A 23,823-nucleotide genomic window follows, 5' to 3' on the forward strand; every position below is an offset into this window, starting at 1 on the left:
CTTGATCTGCAGCTTGATCTTCAGCATCCTATGGATCTCAGTGTGCCAAGATGCTGGCACAAATGATAACTAGTGAGCACAGGGAAGGACAAAAGAAAGATCCAGAGGCTCCGCATGGGTCTAGGGGAGGGGGAAAACAAAGCCATTGCATTATGGATTATGACTACTGTGATCATTTTGGCGACCTATAGGAGGACCAGTAGTCTTGTTGGCATCAGAAGGGTATCAGGCTCTCTGTAATGTACAAAAAACCCCATTGCGTTTCTGGAGTCCATGGCTTCTGAACTTAACTGTCACGCCAGTTATATCTTTCTGCAGGTATGGGTTGATCAGCAGTACCTCATGAATTTCAAGATGTTGAAGAGTTTTGTTGAGGGCTTACCTGAGCTTCATTTTATCTGTCACTGTGGTGGTTTCTGGATGTCTCTTCTGGAGGAACAGAGCAATGACTGCTTTGTGTGGGTGACAGTTCCTACTGACTTTCCCCAGTGCTGTTTTTTTCCCTTGTGCTGTTTTTTTACAATCTCCTCAAATGTGAAACAGGAGCTGGATCTCCTGCTGGGGTCAAATTATTACTCTGAGCTATCTGCTTCTGCCAGTTTGTGTGGGCAACCTGGTGTGGTAACTGGTCTATTAGAAATAACAATACAGGACAGAACTGCACAGAAAGCCTATGGCAGGAATATTTTTGAACAGGCAGGCCCAAGGATGAGATGGTTGTGGTGCTGCCTATGCCATCATGCCCATGGGTTCATAAACCAGAGTTATTGTAGACAGAAGAATTCTTAAGTATGGTCCTACTAGACAATGTTAGAAGAACCTCTACAGAGCTCCTAAGGACCAAAATCCTTGTCTGGCGTCCTGCTTGGGCGGCTGTGAAGAACTGTGGCATAGATAGGGAATTTTGCATCAAGAACTTTGCAGCGATTACAACAGGCAGAGGTAGAGACTGAGATTCTCTGAAGTATTCCCTGTCCTAAATCCCATTGGAAATTCTGCTTGTGGTACCTGGGCCCAAGTGTCTTGCCTGGGGACACACAGATGCCCTTACAGAGCAGAGAACTGAAGCAGAGTCTTATTAGCATATTAACTATGCGATTAGCCTTCCTTTTGGTCTCCAGGGCAGACACTGAAGGCATACCTGTTGGAGGGAGCCTTTGCTAAAGAACATACAATGCAAGCAGGCAAGGCAAAATTTGTGGGGGCATCAGGGTGCAGAGACATGAAGGCCAGGTTGGATGGGGCTTTGAGCAACCTGGTCTAGTGGAAGGTGTCCCTGGCCATGGCAGGGGGGTTGGAACTAGATGATCTTTAAAGTCCCTTCCAACCCAAACCATTCTATGATTCTGGGGTCACACAGCAGGAGAGATCCCAGATTCATCCATCACAGTCCTGCATTTCATCCAGTGGACCACAGCTCTCAGGCTTTCAGAAGAATGTCAGCCACACTGTGAGTATGAGTAGGACAAAGACATTGGATTATTTTAGTTGTGGACCTCAAAGGATTCAGTATCACATATTCAGTCTCCTGTGATGGCTTTAAGGCAGGTTATCTTCCGGAGATATTTGTAAATGTAGAAGAGAAGAGGTGGCTCAGCCAAATTAAATTAAAAATAATAATAAATAAAAAGACAAGGAGTGGAGGACCCCCAAGGATTCACAGTCCCACCACCATCCAGTGATCCATTCTGTCATTGGGGCTTTACTAACTTTTAACTCCACCATTAGAATGTTGTAAAGAGCATGGTAATTTTAGGAAATGGATTATAGAGTATGTGTGACAGATTCTGCTTGTATTTACACCACCTTAGTTGCAGGTTTATTAAGGGAGGTACATAAATTTACTCCATATTTAAATATGGTTAGTTAAGAGCAGGATTTGGCTTTACTGCTCTGATATGTACTGCGTAAAAGCACTTTAAAATTTGTATTTCTTGCTAAATAGCATAAAATTACATCCTTTCAGGTTAATTAAGCCGTTTTGCAATGCTGGTTGCTGTTGATGGGATATTTAAATGTCAGTTTCAGAATAAGCACTTATGCTTCCTGATTATAAATGGCTTCCTTTTAAATATCCCAGGCATACATATATGGTCAATACATCTAAAGTGTGTAGATTTCTGCTTTTCTCAATCTGCATTTTCATTTAGGCTACAATAGGGTCAGACACCCACTGGTATCAAAGACTGAATAAAGACTCGCAGGAACTGAATAAAACCTGATTAGGCCAAACACGTTATTCCTTACATAGCCAAAAATTTCCAGTGAAGGCAGTGGAGTATTCAGCAGGAGAGGATAAGCAAAAGTGGACTCACACTGACTGTCTGATGCTTTGTTGTAAGAATCTAGGAGCAACCTTTCCAAATTTGTTTCTGTGGGGACTGGCAAACAAGCACCACGCTGCAAGAATTTAAACAACCGGGAAACAAAAGCAAGTTCCAATTTTCGAGACTCTGCTATAGTTCTGTCCTCTGCAACCTTTGTGTCACTAAACATCCCCTCTGCTGGTTCATGTGAAGTGGGATGTGTAGCTATGGATGTGCTAATTCGGTGTTTGTGGAATGGGTTTTCCTCCTGCAAGTGTCGAGGAAGAGTCTCTACCAAGGAATGCGAGTGGAAGGAGATTAACTAAAACTACTTGCATTTTGTTGATGTTTCCTGATAGTGCAGAAGAATGATGGAGCTCTCACCCTGTCTGTGTATCTAGGTCTTATAGCCAGAAGCAATTAATTGGCCTGTGTATAGAGAACCAAACAAAGGAGACCAGGTTAAGGGAGGGAAATGCATTTGCTTAGATTTCATGCCTTTTCTTGGGAGCTGTTTTAACTTCCTGACAAGGAAAGCCTTACAATGTAGGAATATATAAGCAGTCCCCTTATGGAAGTTTCTGTGGTATTTTTATACATGCTTATATATCATTCATGTAAACAAAGTTCCGAGTCCCTTGTTCTAATACTGAGCATTTATAGCACATTATTGTTCTAACGCTGATCAGAGTAGCTCCCGTGGAGAGCTTTGATTCACTTCAGAAAACCAAAGAATGCTCTAAAAAAGGTAATACACTGTAGCTATTTCACTGTAATTGGAGGCTGTCTGTGCCTCATGAAAATTACCCGGCAAGCATTCTTGAAAATGTCAGAATTTTCAAGTTAGTTCTGTTTGAAATGGGAGAGCAAGAATAAGAGGGGTGTGACAGAAAATTTGAGGGCTGTGTGATTCAAACTTGAAGTGCAGTTTTTAATAATGAAAGATGATCAACTTTGGGGCTGGCAAAATTATCACTTAAGTTTTCTAAATTACAGGATGCATAAAAACATCCACTTATTCTACATGTACTGTTACTTCAATAAAAGGCACCACTTTAGGAAGTGAAAGGCTTTGGAATATTGCTAAATGTCTTAGTTCTATTTATCGTCAAAAGGTGGGTTTTTTTCATTATCCACAGAGTTTGTGGGGTAGTTGAATAATTTGCAAGAATTTGAGTGTTTGATACCAGACTGCAAACTCTGTATTTATCTTCTTGCTATGTTCATATTGCAAATATATGCATGATAATATTTCCTGTTGGTGTTTTACTGTATCAGGATTTGGCAATTGGTCTGCTACTAATCTCATAATGTGCATTTGTGCCTATATTTAAATTAATTGGAAAACTGTATCAGAAAACATTGCTTTTAAATTATTTCATATATTAATGGGGTGAGGGGAGGGAGAGGGAGGGAGAGAGAGAGACTAGATGCTGTAAATACAGAGTGCTGATGAATACTCAAGTAGTAAATAGAAATATCTTAGAAGTCATTCCTGACAGTAATAAAGGCAGCAATTTGATTTCATCTGTGGATAATAAACTGGTTTCACATTGCAATAAAAGTGGTACTTATGTTATATTAATATTTATTAGCACTTATTGATGTTGGTGTTAGGGTTTTGTTGTTATCTTTTCTTCACATCACAGCCATTTTATAAAAATTGAAGTTAAATTGCTACACAATAAGCAATTAAAAGTGTTTGTGTATGTGAGGGAGAAAAGGAAAAAAAAATCTGTCTATGGAGATATTCCTACACGGAAGGACAGGCACTCACTGCCTAGGAATCTAGGGAGTTGTGCTCGAAATGATGGAATTACGTGAATTTCCACTAGTTAAAGATTTGGCTTGCTCAATGCATATTTCAATACATAAGCACTGCTCTGCTGTTTATATCAGAATTATTTGTATGGGTTTCCTGTTGTTTAACAATATATTTTCGTATTCCTTGCTTTGACTGTGTGCAGTGCCTCATAAAGGTAAGAAATAATGTGTTACATTCTGTGGCCTTTTTTGTGTGACGTGTGAAGGATTGTTAACTTGCAGGATAATGTGAGTCAGAAAGTGATCTGATCCAAATTTAACCAAATTTGTTCATCTCTAAATTTAGACAATAGCTGAATGGCAAGACAGATATATTTCAACTTCCATCAGCAACAAGGACAGAGTGTTGGCGGATGCCTGTTAACAGCTATATCGTGTGTTTTTGATACTCGTATATGTGTGCATGGGTGGGAAAAGACTAGTTACTAACTTTTATTTATCATGAGCCTGTTTCTTCTTTGACTGCTTTTAAATCACTCTTGGGCTTGATGTTCCTTCAGTGCAGATAAGTCTTGTGCAGAAGGTGTGCTGTAGGCTTGAGTCATGTTTTTGCCCTCTGAGTAGAAAGACTTGCATTGGACTTGGATTTTTATCGTAATGAAAACTGAAACATAGACACTTTTAAAATAAGCCAGGTACCAGGCAAGGTAAGACAAACCAAAATTCTTTTTGTTGATCTTACAATCAGTCTTCAATATCAATAATTTCAGAAAGCAGGTTCAAGTTTATCCCTCACTTGATCATAACCCTAAGTTTAACATGTGTGTAATTCACATGTCTTCAGTAGGCTTAATCATGTGCTTGTAACTGAGTTTGTATTTACTTGCTTTTCTGTGCCGGGGTCTTAATCTTTTTGATGATTCTAATTCTTTGGCCAAATATTGTCCTTGGAGATTTGACCAGTGAAAAGAACATGTCCCCACTGCTTTTATACAAGACATTTAGTTCATGGATACAACTGTTTTTGGCTTGTTTGTTTGGGTTTTTTTCTCCGTGAGATCCTTATTATATACCTCTGTTTAGGCTGTTTCTTGTGTTTGATTTTATTAAGACCCCAGTTAAGTGACTGTGTCATCAGATTTGCACACGTAGTGATGGATTGTGATATTACAAACAATTTGATTGTTGCATTCCTTACTGAATTGAGCAATGATACTGACTGTATTGGAGTTACATTCATTTTAACATACAAGATCACTGAACTAGCAGTGATTGAGTAGGTAATACCAGAAAGAGCATGACAGCTTTGGTAAGATTTAAGTAACATTGTATTTCCTATAGTTTGTTGAAGTGGTAATGGTGATTTAAGGGTCTTACCTTAAATGTTTACTGTCCTTACAGGTGTATAATAAAAACACAGGTCAGCCTTGTTTAATTTAATGTATTCATAATTTTAAAAAGACAGATATTTTAGCATAATAGTAATGAGAATATTGTAGAAATTTGGCAGGGATACTATGGGCTATGATTTTAGAAGACTGTAGATGGTAATTAAGTAGCATTTGCTCTAATAAAATCTTCCCACCCTGTTTGCTGATTTCACAATGTTTTCTTCAGAGTGAAATATTTCTATATCCATTTTCCCCTGCACTTGTCTTTTCAAAATATAAGCCAATAATCTATATTCTGTCAGCTTCTATCACTTGGAAATGTTTCTTGTTATACAGGGAATTAGACACTGCATTTGTTAATGTTGCTGGGAAAGAAAAGTCCAACCTCCCTAGGAAGTATAAGAAGATATAAAGTTCCAGGTTTCTTCTGTATCTATGTTCTTAATGTGAGCTTTAAACCCAGAGTAAGTGGCTTTGAACCACCACTATGATGGCGCAAAGTGTTTACACTTTGTTCTCAAGTCTTGAGTAATATGAGCTCAAACTCTCATTCTTGTTAATACATAGAACCAGAATCAACTTATGGCTTGATATACATGGTGTCCTTCAGTAAGTTCAAGTTTATAAGTCTTCTTGATACAAAGTATTACTCAACAAATTTTATGAGCATTTTCAGATGTGTGAAGTTGGAATGTCTCCGCTGAAGTCAAGTATGGTGAAGCTAGGTTTGTACCAGCAGAGTTAATCTTCAGGGCTATATCACTAGCATGTCTAACCATTTTCCTAATAACAATACAATAGACTTAGTATGCCATTAATTATTATTACATTTTCTCTGAAAAGGAATTTTTAATTTAAAAAAATAACTTGTGACCTGTTCATCCTTATTTTTATGATTTTTCAATTTACAGTGTCACCGTGTAGACTATACAGAACTTTCTTGTCAGCAAGTAGAAGATGACTGAAGACCTAAAGTAGCAACCCTTACCAACATTGTGCTTTTTGGGTCAATGGCATTATACAAATAACTGAGTAAGAGCTAGTCAGTCTGAAAAATTAATAGAAATGACAGGTAGTAAAGTTCTCTTTGCATCTCCCTGGTGATTATTTTGGATTTAAGATGCCATTTTCCTATTAAAAAAACCCCAAACAAACAACAATTTTTCCCCTTCTAGCTCAGGGAGTGACGGGGTTGAAACCCCGATCTCTGCAATGACCTCTGTACAGATACATGCGCGGACCTTCATTGAAGTTAAGACTCATAAAGGTTTATTGTTCTGCTTTTATGAAGAAATTATTGTTGTGCTGTTTAATTTGCAAAGTATGCAAGCTGAAAATATAGGACTTATTTTCTCCCTATGTCTTTTATTTTTAGCAGAAGAGATTTAGACTAGATCTTTGGAAGTACTTCAGTGTTGCAGTGTACCTAGCTGTCCAGAGTTCAAAACTTAGGTCCTCAAACTCTGCTCAGTAGCTATCAAGTCTGGACCCAGGTGAAATCCATAAATGCCTCTATTTCTACTAGTCACATTTGCTATGCACCGAAATGTTTGCATTGGAGTATTGCAAGAACTACTATCATGTTAACGGGGTTGAACAACTAGGTGGCCAAAGCACTGATTGGAATTGTCGGTTGTCTTTTCCCCCAAGGCATCCTCTAACCACTGGGGCACGAGGCCACATTCTTTCTTCTCTTGCTGACTAATTTAGCAGAAAAGCTTGGAAGAGGGGTCTTTCTCCCAGGTACGTTCCGATAGTTAAATGGCTTACGGAGCCATGTATGAGTGTAGGAACTGAAATCTTCCTTCTCTGAGGTAAGTGGTTGAACTCCTGAGAAACCGGTTGAAGGGAAAGATAGGAAGGAGGAAGAAAGGAAAGCACAGCTTTCTTGGAGTGTGTTTTGAGTGAAAGTGGTTGAGTACAGATTAGTCTCCAGGAGGTGGCTCAGGGAGGTGAATCCTGGTGGGAATGAAGCAGGTCTCTTTCAGACCTGTATCAAGGCCTGGGGCCAGTAACATCGTAAAATGCTCCCGTTGAACACATCTATCTAGACATGTATATTCTGCCCTAGGGTGCTGGTTTGCAAATTTCTTCCCAACGTGCCCGGTCATACTCTTTGGATACCCTACAGAGGGAAACATCATGCCTAATTAAGAACTGCAGTAAAGCACCTAAGAGCTGGACATTGCATCGTGCAATACTGTCGCAGTTTAACCCCAGACGGCAAGTAAGCCCCAGCTGCTTACTCACTCCCCCCTGGTGGGATGGGGAAGAGAATCAGAAGAGTAAAAGTGACAAAATTCATGGGTTGAGATAAAGGCAGTTTAATAGCTAAAGTAAAAGCTACGTGCACAAGGAAAGCAAAACAAAACAAGGAATTAATTCACTACTTCCCATAGGCGGGCAGGTGTTCAGCCATCTCCAGGAAAGCCGGGCTCCATCACATGTAATGGTGACTTGGGAAGACAAAACACCATCGCTCCAAACATTCCCCCCTCTCCCCTTTCGCCCTCTTCCCCCAGCTTTATACGCTGAGCATGATGCCATATGGTATGGAATATCCCTCTGGGCAGTTGGGGTCAGCTGTCCCGGCTGTGTCCCCTCCCAACCCCTTGAGCACCCCCATCCTGCTCGCTGGTGGGGTGGGGTGAGAGGCAGAAAAGCCCCTGACACTGTGCAAGCACCGCTCAGCAAGAACTAAAACATTGCTGTTACCAACACTGTTCTCAGTGCAAGTCCAAAACACAGCCCCATACCAGCTACTATGAAGAAAATTAACTCTATCCCAGCCAAAACCAGCACAAATACCTTCATGCATTTGTAGATTCAGCTCTGGGGACTGAATTGTTGACACCTCAAAGGTGATGTTTGCAAGCTTGCCGAGAAAGAAACCTTCAGGTGTCCAGAGAATATTAATGGTTAAATCTGAAGTACATGAGTTTGTTACTGTCTTTAAGGCTTGACAGCAGCTAAGGCAGGGGTGTTCAAGAAGGTGATTTTTGAACTCTCTAGCTGGAGCTAGGTTGAACACAGGAACATTGGGTCTTTTTCTGAAACCCAGTCTACTAGGACCTTAATACCCAGGTTTATCTGGAACTGGCAGGATGAAACATCCTAAGTAGGAGCCAGAAATAGTCACATGGGCTAGATAGTAGACCAGAGTCGTGGTCTGATTTTTTTTCTGGTTTTCTTCTTATAATTTCTGCACTCTGGAAACAGACACAATTTCTAGACTCAGAAACAAAGGAACCACTACTGACTTTTGGGTTTATAAGGCTCATTCTGCTAGCACTAATATTAATGCAGCATCTCAGGAAGAAGAGGTTTTCTACTTACTAACTATTAAATTTCCTGGTTCTCTCATTGTAGGGAAACACTGGTGCTCACTTTGGTGTATTTACAACTCTGGAAAAATATTACGTATAATGGATTATTATGTGTTCTGAAGTGTGTGCTTGTGTATTCATATACATATAGAGTATATATATATGTATCTTATGTATATACTTATGAATTTATTTGTACAAGTGTATACATTTGAAAAATCCTGTTACTATCTGAACAAATCAACATAAGAGATCCACCTTTTTATTTGGATCATTAAAGAATCAATTACATTTTTAAGTGAATACTGTAGAGTTTTATCACTCTCCAAAACTGAATAAGGCACTGCTGTATTTCAGTATTTTCTTTTAATTAGAAGGCGGCACCCACATAGCAATATCTGCAATGATTTTTCACAGCTGCAGTCCTAGAACTGTGGAATACCAAAGTTAAGAATTGAATAGCAATGGTAATTCTGCTGTGCTGTACTAAAGCACTATTGAGCCACTGGGTTTTGTTGATGGGCAAGTGTCTCAATAGTGCCGAGTAATCTGCCTAAAAAATAATAAAGCAAGCTATGGGGTGTTCTGCACATTCAAATTAACATTTCCTGGGAAAGTTATTGTTTCCTTTCTTCTAACTAGTTATATTAACAGTAGAATTTAAGATCGGTATGTTTATACACACTTAATGTGGAGTTCAGGCAAAGTTTTCATGTTCCTTCCCTGAGCTCTGTGCTCAAGGAAGTTACTTTTGGCAGCAACGTCCAGCTATTACGGCTGAAGTGATCTAATAGCTTCCTTTCTCCAAAAAGTTTGGAACCATCGTTCCATTTTTCTGTTCCCTTGCCTGTGCGGTTTTTGTTGTCGCCCCCACCCCCCAGCTAAGAAACATTGCTTTTCCCCTTGCCTCTATTCTTTGCTTGTTGGATACTTTCTGAAGCAAGTTCAACTAGCAGAAAACTTTCTTTATCCTGGTTAGCAAGCTGCATTAGCTCAGCTCAGGCCCTGACAAAAGAGACTGTGTGGCAGTGAGCAATTAGATCGCCTCAGACTGTCACTTCCCTCATGTTTTCCCGTTCTTCAGAGTGACTGAAGAATGCATAAAAAAAACTCAAAGCAAGAACTGCAAAAGCAGCTCTGAGCCCTACGGGTGCTAGGGTGGAATGATTTGGAAGATCTTAATTTTTCAGTAGCTGCTAATAGGCTGCGTAGGCCATTCTGATCGGTGAGGATTCCTAAATCCCTAAGGAATGATGGTCATTTCCTCCTTTATTTTTCCTCCCCTGCCTTCTCTTTCCATACCCTAATATTGATGTCCTGCAACGGGGGTAGAGCAAGTAGTACTTTAGCAGCTGCTGGGGCTTTGTTGAAAGTTTTTACTCATGCTTGAACTCACTTGAGGGAGAGACTAGAAACTTCTTTGTGTGACACACTGTGCGTGCATTCCCCCTTTACTCAGAAATATTTCTGCAGACTGTGAACAGAGAATAAGTAACCTGAAGACATTAGTCATTAGAAACAACAGCAACTTGGAACAGTTTAGTAGTTTAACAGCAAATCTTGTATAAATCAGCTGAGCAAGAGACTATAGGTGTGATCACAGCTGCTGAGTGGTGGTGGTGCAACTCAGTGAGACTATACTAATTTGTGCAGGAGGGGGAGACTTAATTAATTGAATATGATCTCTGAATAAAGCTTCAAATCACAGAAGAAGTAGGTGCATGCTAATGCAGTTCACATAGCCAAACTTTCTTCTTCTTTTCTTTTCAGAAATTTAGAGTGCGATCTAATGTCTGTGGAAAAATCCTGACTGTTTTGTTTGATAAAAATAATGGTGCCTTAGAAAAAATACTAACCTGTAAATAATGTGGTGGAAGCTGCATTTAAGAGCAGGTATTTGGCACAGCTATCGGTCCTCTTATCTAAGTAACCGCTGGGATTTCTGAACAAGGGAAACTCGTGAGCTTAATTCATCATGTTTTTCCTTTGCCAGAATACATACCCATAGTGCATTCAAACAGAGTTTGTATGTGAGATTTTACCCAGATGGGAACGTGCAAGTGGAAAGACGTAGAGATAGGGGCCTGAAAAGTCTGAGAGCCATGGTAAAAACAAAGATAAATTAGATGGTGCTCTGAAAAGCCTAAGAACCACAGTAAAAGCAGAAAATTGTTTGCTTTATCTCTGCATATACTCCTCTGATACCCTCATGAGCTTTGATACCCCTGTGGGTTTCCTTGCAGATGAGTGACGTGGGAAGGGATGAGTATGAATATCTCAGCAGCAATTAAGAATTTGGTCGCAGTGTGGGTTTCAAAGGAGGTGTGGGATTTTGCCTCCTACTGCTTGTGGCTGCCCCAGTACTGGGTCTTGCAACAGGCAATGAGAGCTGTAGGCCATTGCAGTGCAAAAGCATCTGGTGTAGTACGAGTCGTTGTTATTTGACTATAATGAGGGTTGGTTTAAGTGCTTTTTTTTAGTGCCCAAAGAAAGGATGGTTTCAAAAATACTGATACTTTAAAAAAAACAACAGGACTTGTTGTGCTTCTGATTGTCTACTTCATAACAATAGTAAGTGTGCATACAAGAGCACAATTAATGAATTTTGAGTAAAGAGAAAGGAAGTGGGGAAAAAAGACACTTTTGAAAGCTGGAAGAGAAATCTTTAGTTTCCTATGAAATTCCAATGAAATTACTGTTTACACAAAGTATGTATCTGAAGTGCCATCTCTTTGGGGTACAATCTGAGTGTGAAACTTCCATTATTCTATTCTACCAGATTATTAGAAATACCATGCACAGTGATTTCACCATAGTTTGAAATGAAGAATGATTTCCACAGTTTTTTATAGAAGTTAAGTCTGGAAGGGAAGAAAAAATACGTATGCATACACGTCTTGCAGGAGCCCCAAAGTTATATCCAAGCACACAGTACTTTTACTGGTGGACTATACAGAAAAATAATCGCATTCATATGTTTAGGTTAGCTAGAGAACAACAACTGTCCTGGATTATTGAGGTAAGGTGCAGCAAGTTTTAAGTCAAATGAAGTTGGAGGTTGCATATAGTGCTTGACATTTATATAAAGCAAGCTCAAGGTTGAATGCAGCATTCAAGTTGTAAAATGGATGTAGAATGGGTAAAAAAATCCTGCAATTACTTCAGTGACGATCCATTCAGGTTAAGAATTTTCATCTTTGCTGTTGCCATAGCAATCTGTTCCCCTGTCACTACCACATTAAAAATCCATTCTGTAAAACTGTTGTTGCCAATATTGAACACATAACAGACAAAAACATTTTTTTAATAGCTTAGGTGTCTTATTTGCAACATGAAGAAAACCTAGATCTTAGAGAGATGCATATGTACTTTAAAAAGAAAAAGATTAGTGTTTCTATAATACATTGTAGGAACACAATATTTGTGCTGCAGTATTGATGTCGGTATAAAATAGTTTGCAAATAATACAGCAATGCAGTGTCAGTTGAACTCAAATAATTGAACTGTTCTGCTAAGATATAACAAACCCATATGTTCCTGAGTTAAGTATTTATTTTTGGTAACATGCTGTAGTGAAAGGCTTTTGAAACTATGTGGCTTTTTAACCTTCTGTTCCTCATTGAGTCTGATTCTTTTCAGTGATTGACTTTAGTGATTTTACCCATACTGGTGTAATTTGGTGTAATTCTGGAACGGGAGGAGAGTCATGTCCCCTAACAGCTTTGCATCTGTGATCTAATCCTAAAGTGCTTATGTACCCAAGCTCAGCAATGGGTTTGTATGGATGATGAAATGAAGGAACAGGTCCCTAAGTGTTTGTTAATACATCCAAATGGGGGTGGAAAGGAATTTATAACTCAAAGAAAACATAGCAATGGTCTGAGAAATATATTTACCCAAACTGAGTAAAATGTAAGTATCTTTCAATAAAGTAAAGGTAAATATCTGTAGAGAGATAGAGCGATATGTGTGTATTCATTCAGGGCTGAAATGGAGAAGTTTACTAAAATCACAAATGTGCATGTCATGGATTTAAAAACTCAGGCATTGACTAAAGAAGTCATAACATAATAGTAGGAAAGTGAACGTATGGCCCGTGGTCTGATCATTGACAATGTAAATCTCATCCTTTTTTCTGCCTTGGCATCCTTTTATCCTCTAACTGTCTCTACTCCTTTAAATTCTTATTCTCTGTCCACACCATAATTTCACTCTTTGTTTCATGTTCTGTGTCTTCTACTTGCCACTGTCCCCACACTTCTATCCCTCAGTTGTCCTTGAGAGCCTTAATCTAGGGATGGTGTTGATTTAACGTAGGAGAAGCTTAGGAGGAGGGAATATAGCAAGTAGTTACAATGCTGTTGGGTGAGAGTGAGAAGCGGGTTTCTTTTTTAACCACACTTGGCAATATCTTCTAAATTTTTTGTTTTCTTCTTGTTACATGGGAGGAACTGCTTTTTTTGGTTTGTTTTTTAAGTGCAATTATGTCCTGTTTTGAGGCTTTGGGGTTGGTTTTCTTTATTTTCTTTTCCTTTTTTTTTAATCTTTATTATTTTCTTAGTGAGTAAACTGACCACTGAAAAAGATTATTCCATTTGCATCTTTTCACCTGCTTTTGCGATTCAAAATGTGACCCTTTGGAGCATGGCTACTAGGTGACACTTACCCAACAACTGAGACTGCGGGTCACCTACACAGTGGGCCTGCTGCAGCTCCTGAACAAGGGCATCTATGGATCGCTCCAGCAAAAAAGGTGTCCTGACACATCAGATACCTGTCTGCTCTGTGTAGGTCACTGAAGACAGGGGTTTGGAAGTGGTTTGTGTGGCAGCAGCCATATGCGTTCGTTAGCCATTAACTCCTGCAGCAGGTGATGCAGTGGCTGAGGTGCCTGTTCCAGTCTGGGGCTGGGGCAGGGGCTGGAGGCAGGACTTAGCAAGGGGTCACAAGCTCCCCGGTGCTTGCCTAGGATAACAAGTGCTGCCGGGTGTGAAGTTTAGTGAATTAGACAGTAGGAAATACACCTGATTAATTTCTTTTTATTCGAAAAACATCTTGGCATAAAGATAGTAAAACTGGCTTACATGCCTACAATCAAATCAAAACAATTCTGAGGCAAACTGAAACTTGGCTCTTCGCTTTCCCCCCTCACTGCACATTGCAGTGCTCCCTCCACGTTGTAGGTGTTTCAGGGGGTCACCAGAAAAGCCCAAGTAGACTTAGATAAGGGAGAGATTTGGAGTTATCTTTTGACTTTTATGGACCTTTATTATTAAAATGCTTAGAGCTGTAAATGTAGAAATAAGAAACTCATTTATCTTGACAAAAGTGCTGCCATAAACTATCCAGCACTCATAAAATAACCTTTTAAATTATTGTTTCTGCTAGTATCGATAAATTCATACAAAGTGCTTAAAGGTCAGGCATTGCCAGAAAAATGTCTTTTCAGCTTGTTAATTAAAGGTTTATAAGAATGTGCACCAGCTTGCTCTTTGGACAAATTGGAAAAAAGGAAGGAGGGAAAAAAAATGGCCCACATGGATGAAAATGATAGCGTGGAATTATTGAGTGACGGGTCTTTGATCCACCAGGCTCAACATAGCAAGCCTGGACAGTTTGTGAGTGAAAATAGGTGGCACTGCTAACAGGAGAAAAAAAAGTTTATTTTCCTTTTTGGGGGGAAGGTATTGTGATTACTCACCTCTTGCATCCCATGGGCTGGAGCTGTGGACCCAGCTAGAACTGAAGTCTTAAAGTGAGTGTGAGCAGTATTCGTCCTGTTGTAGCTTGAGCCATGGGGAGTTTGTCTAGTTCTGGTTGCCTGGCCAAGAACATCAGATAAGGACATTTGCTTTTTTGTTTGCCAGGCAAGTGGTTTTATCTGCCTGTTTATTTAACACTTAAACTGGAACAAAGCAGTGCTCTGAAACGCACTGGAAAATGTACCCAGTCAAACTGCCCAACCATCCCTTCCAGCACCTGCACCTCCTTCACTGCAGAGACCGCAGCTGCGATTCCCTCTGTGCCATACTTCACCTCTTTTGCCCATCATCATGGAGACATCCTGGTCTGATCATTAAATTCTGACCTAAAAATTAGGTGACCCAGATGTGACTCTACATCAACTGATGAGGTGAGGATCAGTCACATGGATGAGACACTGGAAGGAAGAAGTCTGGCTTGCATTTCCACCTGCACAACAGTCTAGCCCTGACAACATTATTTTACCTCTAAACCTCAATTTTTTTCATCGCTAAAACGGAAACAATAGTACTGACCTAGGTGAAATACTCTGAGATAACAGATGAAATGTGTTACAGGAGAAGTACAGAGGTTTCTGTCATTGAATTCTGCTGATACAACAGCTTGAACTATTTATTGCTCAAGCTGGGAAACAATAACAAAACAATGTAAATAGTGAAAAGTAAAACAGATTCTTAGATATCTGTCTGTCTGTACATGCTACAGTGCTATTATTAATGTGAGATTAAAGTTTTGAATTTTCCCTTGGCCATGTGATTTTTATACTGAGATTGTTTCCTTGAATATTAAATAACAGATCGTTACTATAAAACCGTTTGTAAACAGGAGGCTGCATCTTTGTCACTGAAAATTTCATAACCTAAGAAAGCCATATCAATTGGTAGGATGCACAAAACCAAAAAACATTTGTTTTTCTTCTCTCGAGATTGCTGCGGAACTTCTACTTCAGGAAAATAAATCTGACAATTTTTTTGAAAGTGCAGGTGACGGAACTAATGGTAGTTCATTTCCCAGATACCCACAGACTGTACATCCTGGTTGTGCCTTCAAGTGATGCTAAGAGAACAGTGCAGAGCAGTTTTACGGCGCTTCTTGTTTCTTCTCTCATCCCCATTCCTTCTCAATCGTTCAGTGTTTTGAAACACAGAACAGACTTGGCCCAACGATGCACTCGGAGGCTGAGATGAGCCCCTTCCTCACAGGGCAGAGGCATCCTGTTCTAGACAGGGGTGGTCTGTTGTTTTTTTCCCTTGTGATTTGTACTTGAAATAGTACAAGAAATAAGATTTGTTGCTTAGACGTGGAGTTTTTGTGCATCCTACCAGTTGATAACTGTACCTTATCTAACCTCAGAGTAATTTGATTCTTATCTTTATAGTCAATTCCCAATTTCACTCAGTATCGGCGCTTCATATTTTAATACATGGTATTCTGTTGGCCAGTTTGAAAATCCTTAAAATCCACATGTCTCTGTAGGAGTAGAAGTATCAGAATATGTGTGTTCAAGGTTAGAGGTGGCATATCTAAAAATGAAAAGAGGTGCAGCCACACTTTAAGCATGACCTTCCAGAAGGAAGAACTTCTTGTTTTAACTTCTTGTAGAGGGCATATTTGCAGCCCAGGAGAAGTTGCGGTGCTCCTGGTGTTTCCAGGGAAAACTCAGGCTTCACTGCATTGTGAAAGGAATCTCATTCTATATGCAAGCAGTGTTGGGATGGAGGGAAAATGTGGATCATACTTGTGATAAACTTTCAGTTCCTGTAGGGTGGGTTAGAAAGTTCATTTTGGTAGTCACCTTAACAAGCAAGTCACTGATCTGAATTAATTTTAATTCATGCTAATATAAAGCAGGACGTTGTGTCTAAGTGGCGATGACAGCAGGTGGCAGCTCAAGTTCTCCTCTCTAGACTGCAGGAATTCATCATGTTTTCCTTCCCAATGTGTGAGGCTGTGATATGGTAAGACAGGGCAAAGAAGAAATTCGTTCAGGTGGTTTATAGCATCTTTCCCATTGTTTTTATTCATGTGTCACCGTATAAGGATAACTGGTGAAATACCTCCTTCTGCAGGAACATATTACTTGTTCTGGCATCCATGGGTGGAAATGCCGCATTCTCTGCTCCCCCTGTCCTTGGCTTAAGACAGAATTTTAATGGAGTATATTTTTCCATGGATAATCCAGGGTACTGATAATCCATGACTACTCAGGCAAAATTGTCTTGCGTGTTTATAACTGTACAGCTCTCCTTGTTGTTTAACTCCGGCAAATCTTATGCAAATTTTAATCTTTGCTGAATATATAACTCACACCCCCAAATGTCTCCAAGAGGAGTAGGAGAGTTAAAAATATAAGCTCTGTAGGACAAGTTTATTAAAAATATTCTGCATGAAAATGCATGGTATTCTTATCAAACAGTGTAGTTAGAATGAAACACACTGTTTTGCCACTCTGTTGTTGAGGTCTGAGGAGAACATACGGCATGGACCTGGTACAGTTTCGCTTTCCTTGAGCTGATTACATTATAGTTTCCTTTTTATTGACAGATTTTATTACCAGATTGGGATAATATTCATACTTTATCTTACTGCCTGTAACCCAATACTTTTGTTTTAAGAGGATTTAAATTTAGAAGAATTCAGCTGAAACGATTTTTCTGTCTTTATTAATTATTTCTAGCAGGCTGATAAGTTTTTGTGATCAGTGACTTAAGTGTCTCTCGCTGTTACAATGACAATCGTCTGCTTGCTTATATTGCTGTGTTGTCCCAACAGCAATTAAGAAACGTTAGATAGAAGTTATAAAATCTTATCTTAAGAATATTGGCTAGTTAACCAAAATATGAACTGTAATCGGAGATGAAGGAATGAAAGAGGTTGAAGGGGAAAATTTAGCTATGTTCTTTAGACCTATGGCCCAATCTTAAATTCATAGGCTGTGTGTCCTTTTTAATAGAGAAAATAAAGCACACGTTATTTACAACATCTCGGATCCAGTATTTTAGGAGCCTCTGTTGGTGAGGCTTGAAAAAGAGGTGCCATTCAGACCATCTATAACAGAATGCATAAATATACATCTGTGGTTATCTGTATCACTACAGGCAGATGAAAAGTCAGCGAAGGATTGGAGCTTAACAGGCACAGAAATCTGGGGGTGGGGAGGAAACTTGTGTGTACTTGACTCTGTATTACAGAAACATGATTTGCTTACTCTCGGTATCCAACTGTATTCACAAGGGTGAAAGATAATACCGGGTTAGCAAGTATCACTTCTCCATCTAGAAAGTAACCTTTATGTAGAATGCAGCAATATATTTGCCCATAGAAGGAAGCTACCTGAAGTATCTTATGCTGGGTAGTATTGAAAGGCGTTTAAAGAATAATGCGATCATCAGGCATGGTCAGCCTGGGTTCACAGAAGGAAAGTCCTGTTTAACTCATTTGATATCCTTCTATGATAAGGTCACCGACCTAGTGGGTGAAGGGGAGACAGGGGATGTAGTTTTTCTGGATTTTAGTAAAGCTTTTGATACTGTCCCGCACAGCATCCTTCTGGACAAGTTGTCCAGCTGTGGGATGGGCAGGTTCATGGTACGCTGGCTGAAGGGCAGAGCTGAAAGAGTTGTAGTGAATGGGGCTACATCTGGCTGGTGACCAGTCACCAGCGGTGTTCCTCAGGGCTCAGTTCTAGGGCCAGTGCTGTTCAACACATTTGTCAACGGTCTGGATGCAGGAGTTGAATGCACCATCAGCAAGTTTGCTGATGATACCAAACTGGGAGCTGCTGTTGACTCTCCTTGGGGACAGGAGGTCTTGCAGAGGGATCTAGACAGTTTGGAGCACTAGGCTATGGTTAGTGGAATGAAATTTAACAAGTCAAAATGCCGGATTCTGCACCTAGTACAGAGTAATTCTGGGCACAGATGTAAGCTGGGAGAGGAGTAGCTGGAGAGCAGCCCTGCAGAAAGGGACCTGGGGACCTGGGGGTGCTGGTTGACACAGGCTCAACGTGAGTGAGCCAGCAGTGTGCCCTGGCAGCCAAGAGGGCAAACCACATCTGGGGGGCATCACACCAGCATAACCAGCTGGTCAAAAGAGGTGATTATCCTGCTGTGTTCAGCAAGGCCTCGCCTTGAGTACTGTGTGTAGTTCTGGGCCTCATGGTTTAAGAAGGATGTGAAGGTCCTTGAATGCATCCAGAGGAGGGCAACACAGCTGGTGAAAGGGCTGGAAGGAATGTCCTATGAGGAGCAGCTAAGGACTTTGGGCTTGTCTAGTTTGGAGAAAGGAAGGCTGAAGGAGTGACCTCATTGTCCTCTACAGCTTCCTGAGGAGGCAGGGTGGAGAGGGAGGTGCTGGTCTCTTCTCCCTGGTATGCAGTGATAGGATGCATGGGAATGGTTTAAAGCTGCACCAGGGGGTGTTTAGAGTGGACATTAGGAAGCATTTCTGTGCTGAGATGGTGGTCAAACACTGCAACAGGCTTCCTAGAGAGGTGGTCGATGCCCCAGGCCTGTCAGTGTTTAAGAGGCATGGGGACAATGCCCTTAACAACACGCCTTAACTTTTGGTCAGCCTGAAGTCGTCAGGCAGTTGAACCAGATGATAATTTTCGGTCCCTTCCAACTGGAATAGTCTTGTCCTGTCCTATCCTGTCCTGTCCTGTCCTATCCTATCCTATCCTATCCTATCCTATCCTATCCTATCCTAATCTTAAATAAACTCTGAATAATTTTTTTACAGAACTAAGAGAAGGGTGAGTAGAGAAAATAAATGTGGATAGTAATAGCTGCTGTGTTGGCTCAAATGAATGTTATCTTAGCTGAATGTCATGTTACAGTGTGCTGTAGTAGATTTATAGGTACCTTTCAGTTTTAATAATTCAGTATTTACTGTTTGCTAAGACACAGTGAACTTCTCTTGTGACCCTGGCTACCATGAAATGCATTATCTCACCAATGCACGTTTTGAAGTTTCACTGTGGTGTGTTTCACCTTTATTCAGATCTCTTTTGAAGCTAGTGCCTAGACAGCCTTCAGCCATGGCAGCACACTTGTATTTTCTTTGTGTACCAAGAAAACAATGAGATTCAAAACAATGAGATGTATCTGCCACACTCAGAATTACCAAATGCTCTAAGGAGACAATAGGCTTTAGTTATCTGTAGAGAAAGTTAGAGAGAAGGAAGAGTTTCTGACTCTGCAGGCAGAAGAGAGCAGGCTTAAAATGGACTGATATGCTGTACCCTTCAGTCATAAATTGGGAAGACACAAAGATCTGGAAGGGGAACCGCTAAGTCGGGCACATTGTATCTGGGGAAGCTGTGCAAGTGTTTTAAGCTGTGTTCAACTGTTTTTCTTTCAACAGACTTTGGGAACTACCACTGCAGTGCCCATTAAGGTTCCTCAGGTCAGCTCCTTGCAGAGGTTGGCAGGACAAGGACCAGCAGTGCTACCTCAGGTACAAAATACAGTTCCAAAGGGAGATATGTGTAATTTTATATGTATTCTACTCTGTTCCTGTCTGGTGCCCAGGCCTGGGTAGGTCAGCACATTCATTTTGCTGAATAAAGACTCACCTTCAGTGAACTCAACAGCAGAGTTGTGATTTTCTCCAATTTGTGGAGGGAAAAAAAAATATCCATTTTCTTCTGGGATCATACTGTTAGCACAATGAAAAGCTGCAAAAAATCTTGTAGATTCATTGTGGAAGAACAAAGTGCATACAGTGAAAGGTAAGCTTTAGTTTTGTAAGATGAATCACAAATCACAGAAGTGAAGATCTGCAATTCTGTAATTAAAAAAAGTAGTGGAAGCATTAACCTTTCTGTTCAAGATTTAGCCTCACTCGTTCTTTTACTAACTTGCTTCTGTTATCCCTGTCTATCCCAGTATAAAGTTTTGGCTCAACTAACCCAGATGCCAGGCTGTGGCCAGACTGGCTGGGTAGGAGTGAAAGGAGAGTTACAATCAGATTTTTGAAATCTTTTCAGTGTTTTCTTTTCTGAATATCCATCACCATTTCCCTAACCATACACTTTATTCCCCATTTCAGCCCTCTTTCAAAAATTTTGCATGTTATTTTCAACAAGTGTTTTGCTGCAGTTCTATGGTTTGCTTTTTGGATTCATGATTATGAAGTATAAATATATTTCCCTCTATGTGGCCCTTAAAGGCCTGTTTCTCATATGTGAATACTTTTCTAGCATTGAAATCAATGTTGGGTTTTCCTATTTTTCCTTTCTCCCTCCCCCATAATATTTTCTTAGGGGCAGAATCTAGCAGAAGATCTGTGAGCTAACTTTGCCTGGAGGAAAGAGTATTTCCAAGATAAAGTTCTTAAATTCTCTCTTTAAATTACATTTTGTGGAAGGCAAAGTTGTGAACATAAAGGAAGGTTATAGTTTTCTTATCAAGTTCAAGGCTTTGCTTTTCAGTTGTTCTTACAGCATAATAACACATTGATTTCTGCCATTTTGGGGTGTCAAAGATGAGCAGATTGCTCCTGGAAAATAGATGAGGTTCCAAGAGCAGATGAAAAACCTGTAACAGGGGCTTAACTTATCATTAAGGTTATGTTTCAGCAATGATGATGGCATTGCAAATGCTGCACTTAGAGAAGCATCAATGTTCTGTACTTTTGTTAAGTAGAAAAAATTTCATTCAGTGTTAGATTCAATTCTGAAGAATTGGAAGAAGGAGGAAGCTGATTTCCTCAACTTTTTGAAAAGAACACATATCCTTTCTGTCTTGCTGTTTAGCTCATGGCAATATTTTTGTTTGTATTTCACTTCGTTTCACTCCTTTCCTAGCACAGTCTTCAATTTCAGACCTGTTTATGCAATCATACTTAACACTAGTGAAACACCAACCTTTCCTCAGCAGTCCTAAGCCATAGTTCACTGAATTTTCTATTTTCTATACATAACGTGGGAAATAACCACATAGCTGTCTCATTTCTGTCAAAACTAAAAATTAAGTAGGCAGCTGCGTGTAGTACCACATTATCAGAGGTACACCGTATGTTCTGAGTTTTTTCTGCCTTTTTCACAGGCCAATACCTCCTTCTTCAGCAACTGCCTTCCCCATTTACAGACTGTGGCCTCCTTTGCAGTTCACCGTGGTCTGTATGTTCCTCTCCCACTCAAAGCTTACAGAGAAGTTAAAAATTTCCATATTGTTTCCTAGTGGGGAATTCCTTCTACCCCTCAAAGCTCTCTGCTTGATGTCTTGAGATAGATGAAGTTTTCATCCACAAGTGGAAAGTTTGGCTTCTACCTAACTACTCAAGTGCCTTCAAAATACATTTAATATAGCCATTAATCAAAATAATGTAAAGCTGTCATTCACCAGATACAGCTGGATACAGGTGATCTGGGAGGCCACTGTAAGTGAGCTGTGTCACTGTGAAAGCTCTCCCTTGTAATAACTGCAGGTGAATGTGTAGTCGTCTCTGGCAAATCTTGAGGGTCAATAGGAATCTGTGGCCCAGGAGAACTGGAAACTTCAGATGGAAATATAGAAATGCCAGGAAACGAGGCCATGTAATACCATGAAGGTATTATGGTAAAGAACGTCTCTTCCCTCTTTTCCTCAGAAAACAAGTGCCAAATTAAAAATTATTTTGGCAATTGAGGGGCGTACAGTATCTTCTAGTAGGAGCTGGAAAATGTGCAGAATTAAATCCTATCACAGTCCATGTAGTCTCAGCTATCACGCTTCAGACTTGGTTACGGAGCAGGCTGGCTACTGATCTCCTGTTGTCCCTCCTGGGTGACAAGCATGGCTTCTGTACCTTGCTCTGAGTTAGTGGCACAACCCTACCGTTCTAGGACTGACTTTCTGAGAGGCAGCTTTGTTACCATCTCCCAAGCATACTAACGCAAAGGGTCCAACTGAGTTTGGTACCTGCTAAAAGCATTTACTTTGGGTGCCCTTGTAGCAGCAAATTAAAGGGACAGCTTTTTTAAAACAAAACAATATTCATCACCCCTCTACCAAGAAGTCCACAGTATTTCACACAAAGAACTAAAGCAGTACAATGTCAGTGGTCATGCATGTTAGCTCTAGCTGCATCTGTTCTGCAAGGTATTGCAGCTTCCTTGACCTCCATCGCTACGAAGCCTTAGCTTTAGCAGTGGATTGTGTAGAGCCGTAGTAGCACTGAAACCATAGCAGCAAAGGCTCGGATAAGCCCACCTGTGTGCCTGCCTATTTGCTCAAGCAGCTAAGTCTAGGTGTAGTTTGTGCAAGGGCAGTGGCAGGCACAGTGACCATCACCTAAACTGCCTTGATCTTGTCTGTATGGGCTGTCTCTCTTGTTTATGGCCGGGTGGAAGGCCTGGGTAGATCCTTTTTGGGATCCCTGCTGTGTTACAAGGCTACTTGTCTCTGAGTCGCTCTCTGGAAGTAGCTTCACTCTTAGCCAGACGGATGGCACTTCTGTTTCAGATGCATGTAGACAAATGGGGTTAATCCAGGTCAGCATCCACATTCTTGACAGCACACCGATTGCTACCTGACATTTCTCCTTTTGGCCAGTCTCATCACTTTTTTGAGATTTCAGACTCCCTTTAGATTTGGATGTAGGCATGAAAGGCATAAACATTACCAGGCTGGCTGGAAAGAAACAGGGGACTCCTCCATTTTAGGGCCCCTCAACACATCTAAAGGAGATTTGTATTTTTGATGCCTTCACCTTCCTCATCTAGACAGCCTCTTTTTTGATTTACCTCTGTGCAGTCAAGCAGGAAAATACCACACAAGTAAACCAGGGGACTCTAACGATACTTACGTAAAATATACATGCAGCTTTCTCATTTTCCACATTTGTACAGATACTTGTCATTTGTTTTGTTCATTTGAATGGGTTTATGATATGACCCCCTGGGAGCTCTTCCATATGGGGAATGAAGTTTCAAAATCTGCACATTCACAAATGGCAGCAAAATCCCATCACTTAGTGCAGAACTGCTATTAAATGGTGAGCAAACAAACATTAATTACAAGTACATTGCACAATACAAACAATATTTCTTTAGGCATTCATTATTTGCCAAAACAAGCCTTTTTGGCAGACCTTTTATCTTTTCTTTTTTTAAAAAAAAAAATTGTATTTTTTCAGAAGATGAAATTATTTTTGCTTTCATCAAATAAATATTTCCGCTATGAGCTGTGATGTTTGCAAAGTTAATTCCAGGTAGTCTTTTTCTTCTTATTTTGGCCTTTGAAGTTTCTAGCTGGGTGAGATGTTGAAACTGCAGACTCTCCACTGCAG

General features: G+C 40.2%; 1 protein-coding gene across 2 annotated transcripts in view; it reads left to right on the top strand.

Moving 5' to 3' along the window:
* Positions 1-23,823, top strand: part of PHF21B (PHD finger protein 21B) — a 265,259-nt gene that overhangs the window by 204,676 nt on the left and 36,760 nt on the right. For both annotated transcript variants that reach the window (XM_080390800.1, XM_080390799.1), the window contains one exon: positions 19,915-20,007. In XM_080390800.1, coding sequence (XP_080246926.1) covers positions 19,915-20,007 — 93 coding nt within the window. The remainder of the gene's footprint in view (positions 1-19,914; positions 20,008-23,823) is intronic.

Source organism: Falco punctatus, assembly GCF_963210335.1.
Source record: "Falco punctatus genome assembly, chromosome: 6".
NCBI classification, from domain to species: domain Eukaryota; kingdom Metazoa; phylum Chordata; class Aves; order Falconiformes; family Falconidae; genus Falco; species Falco punctatus.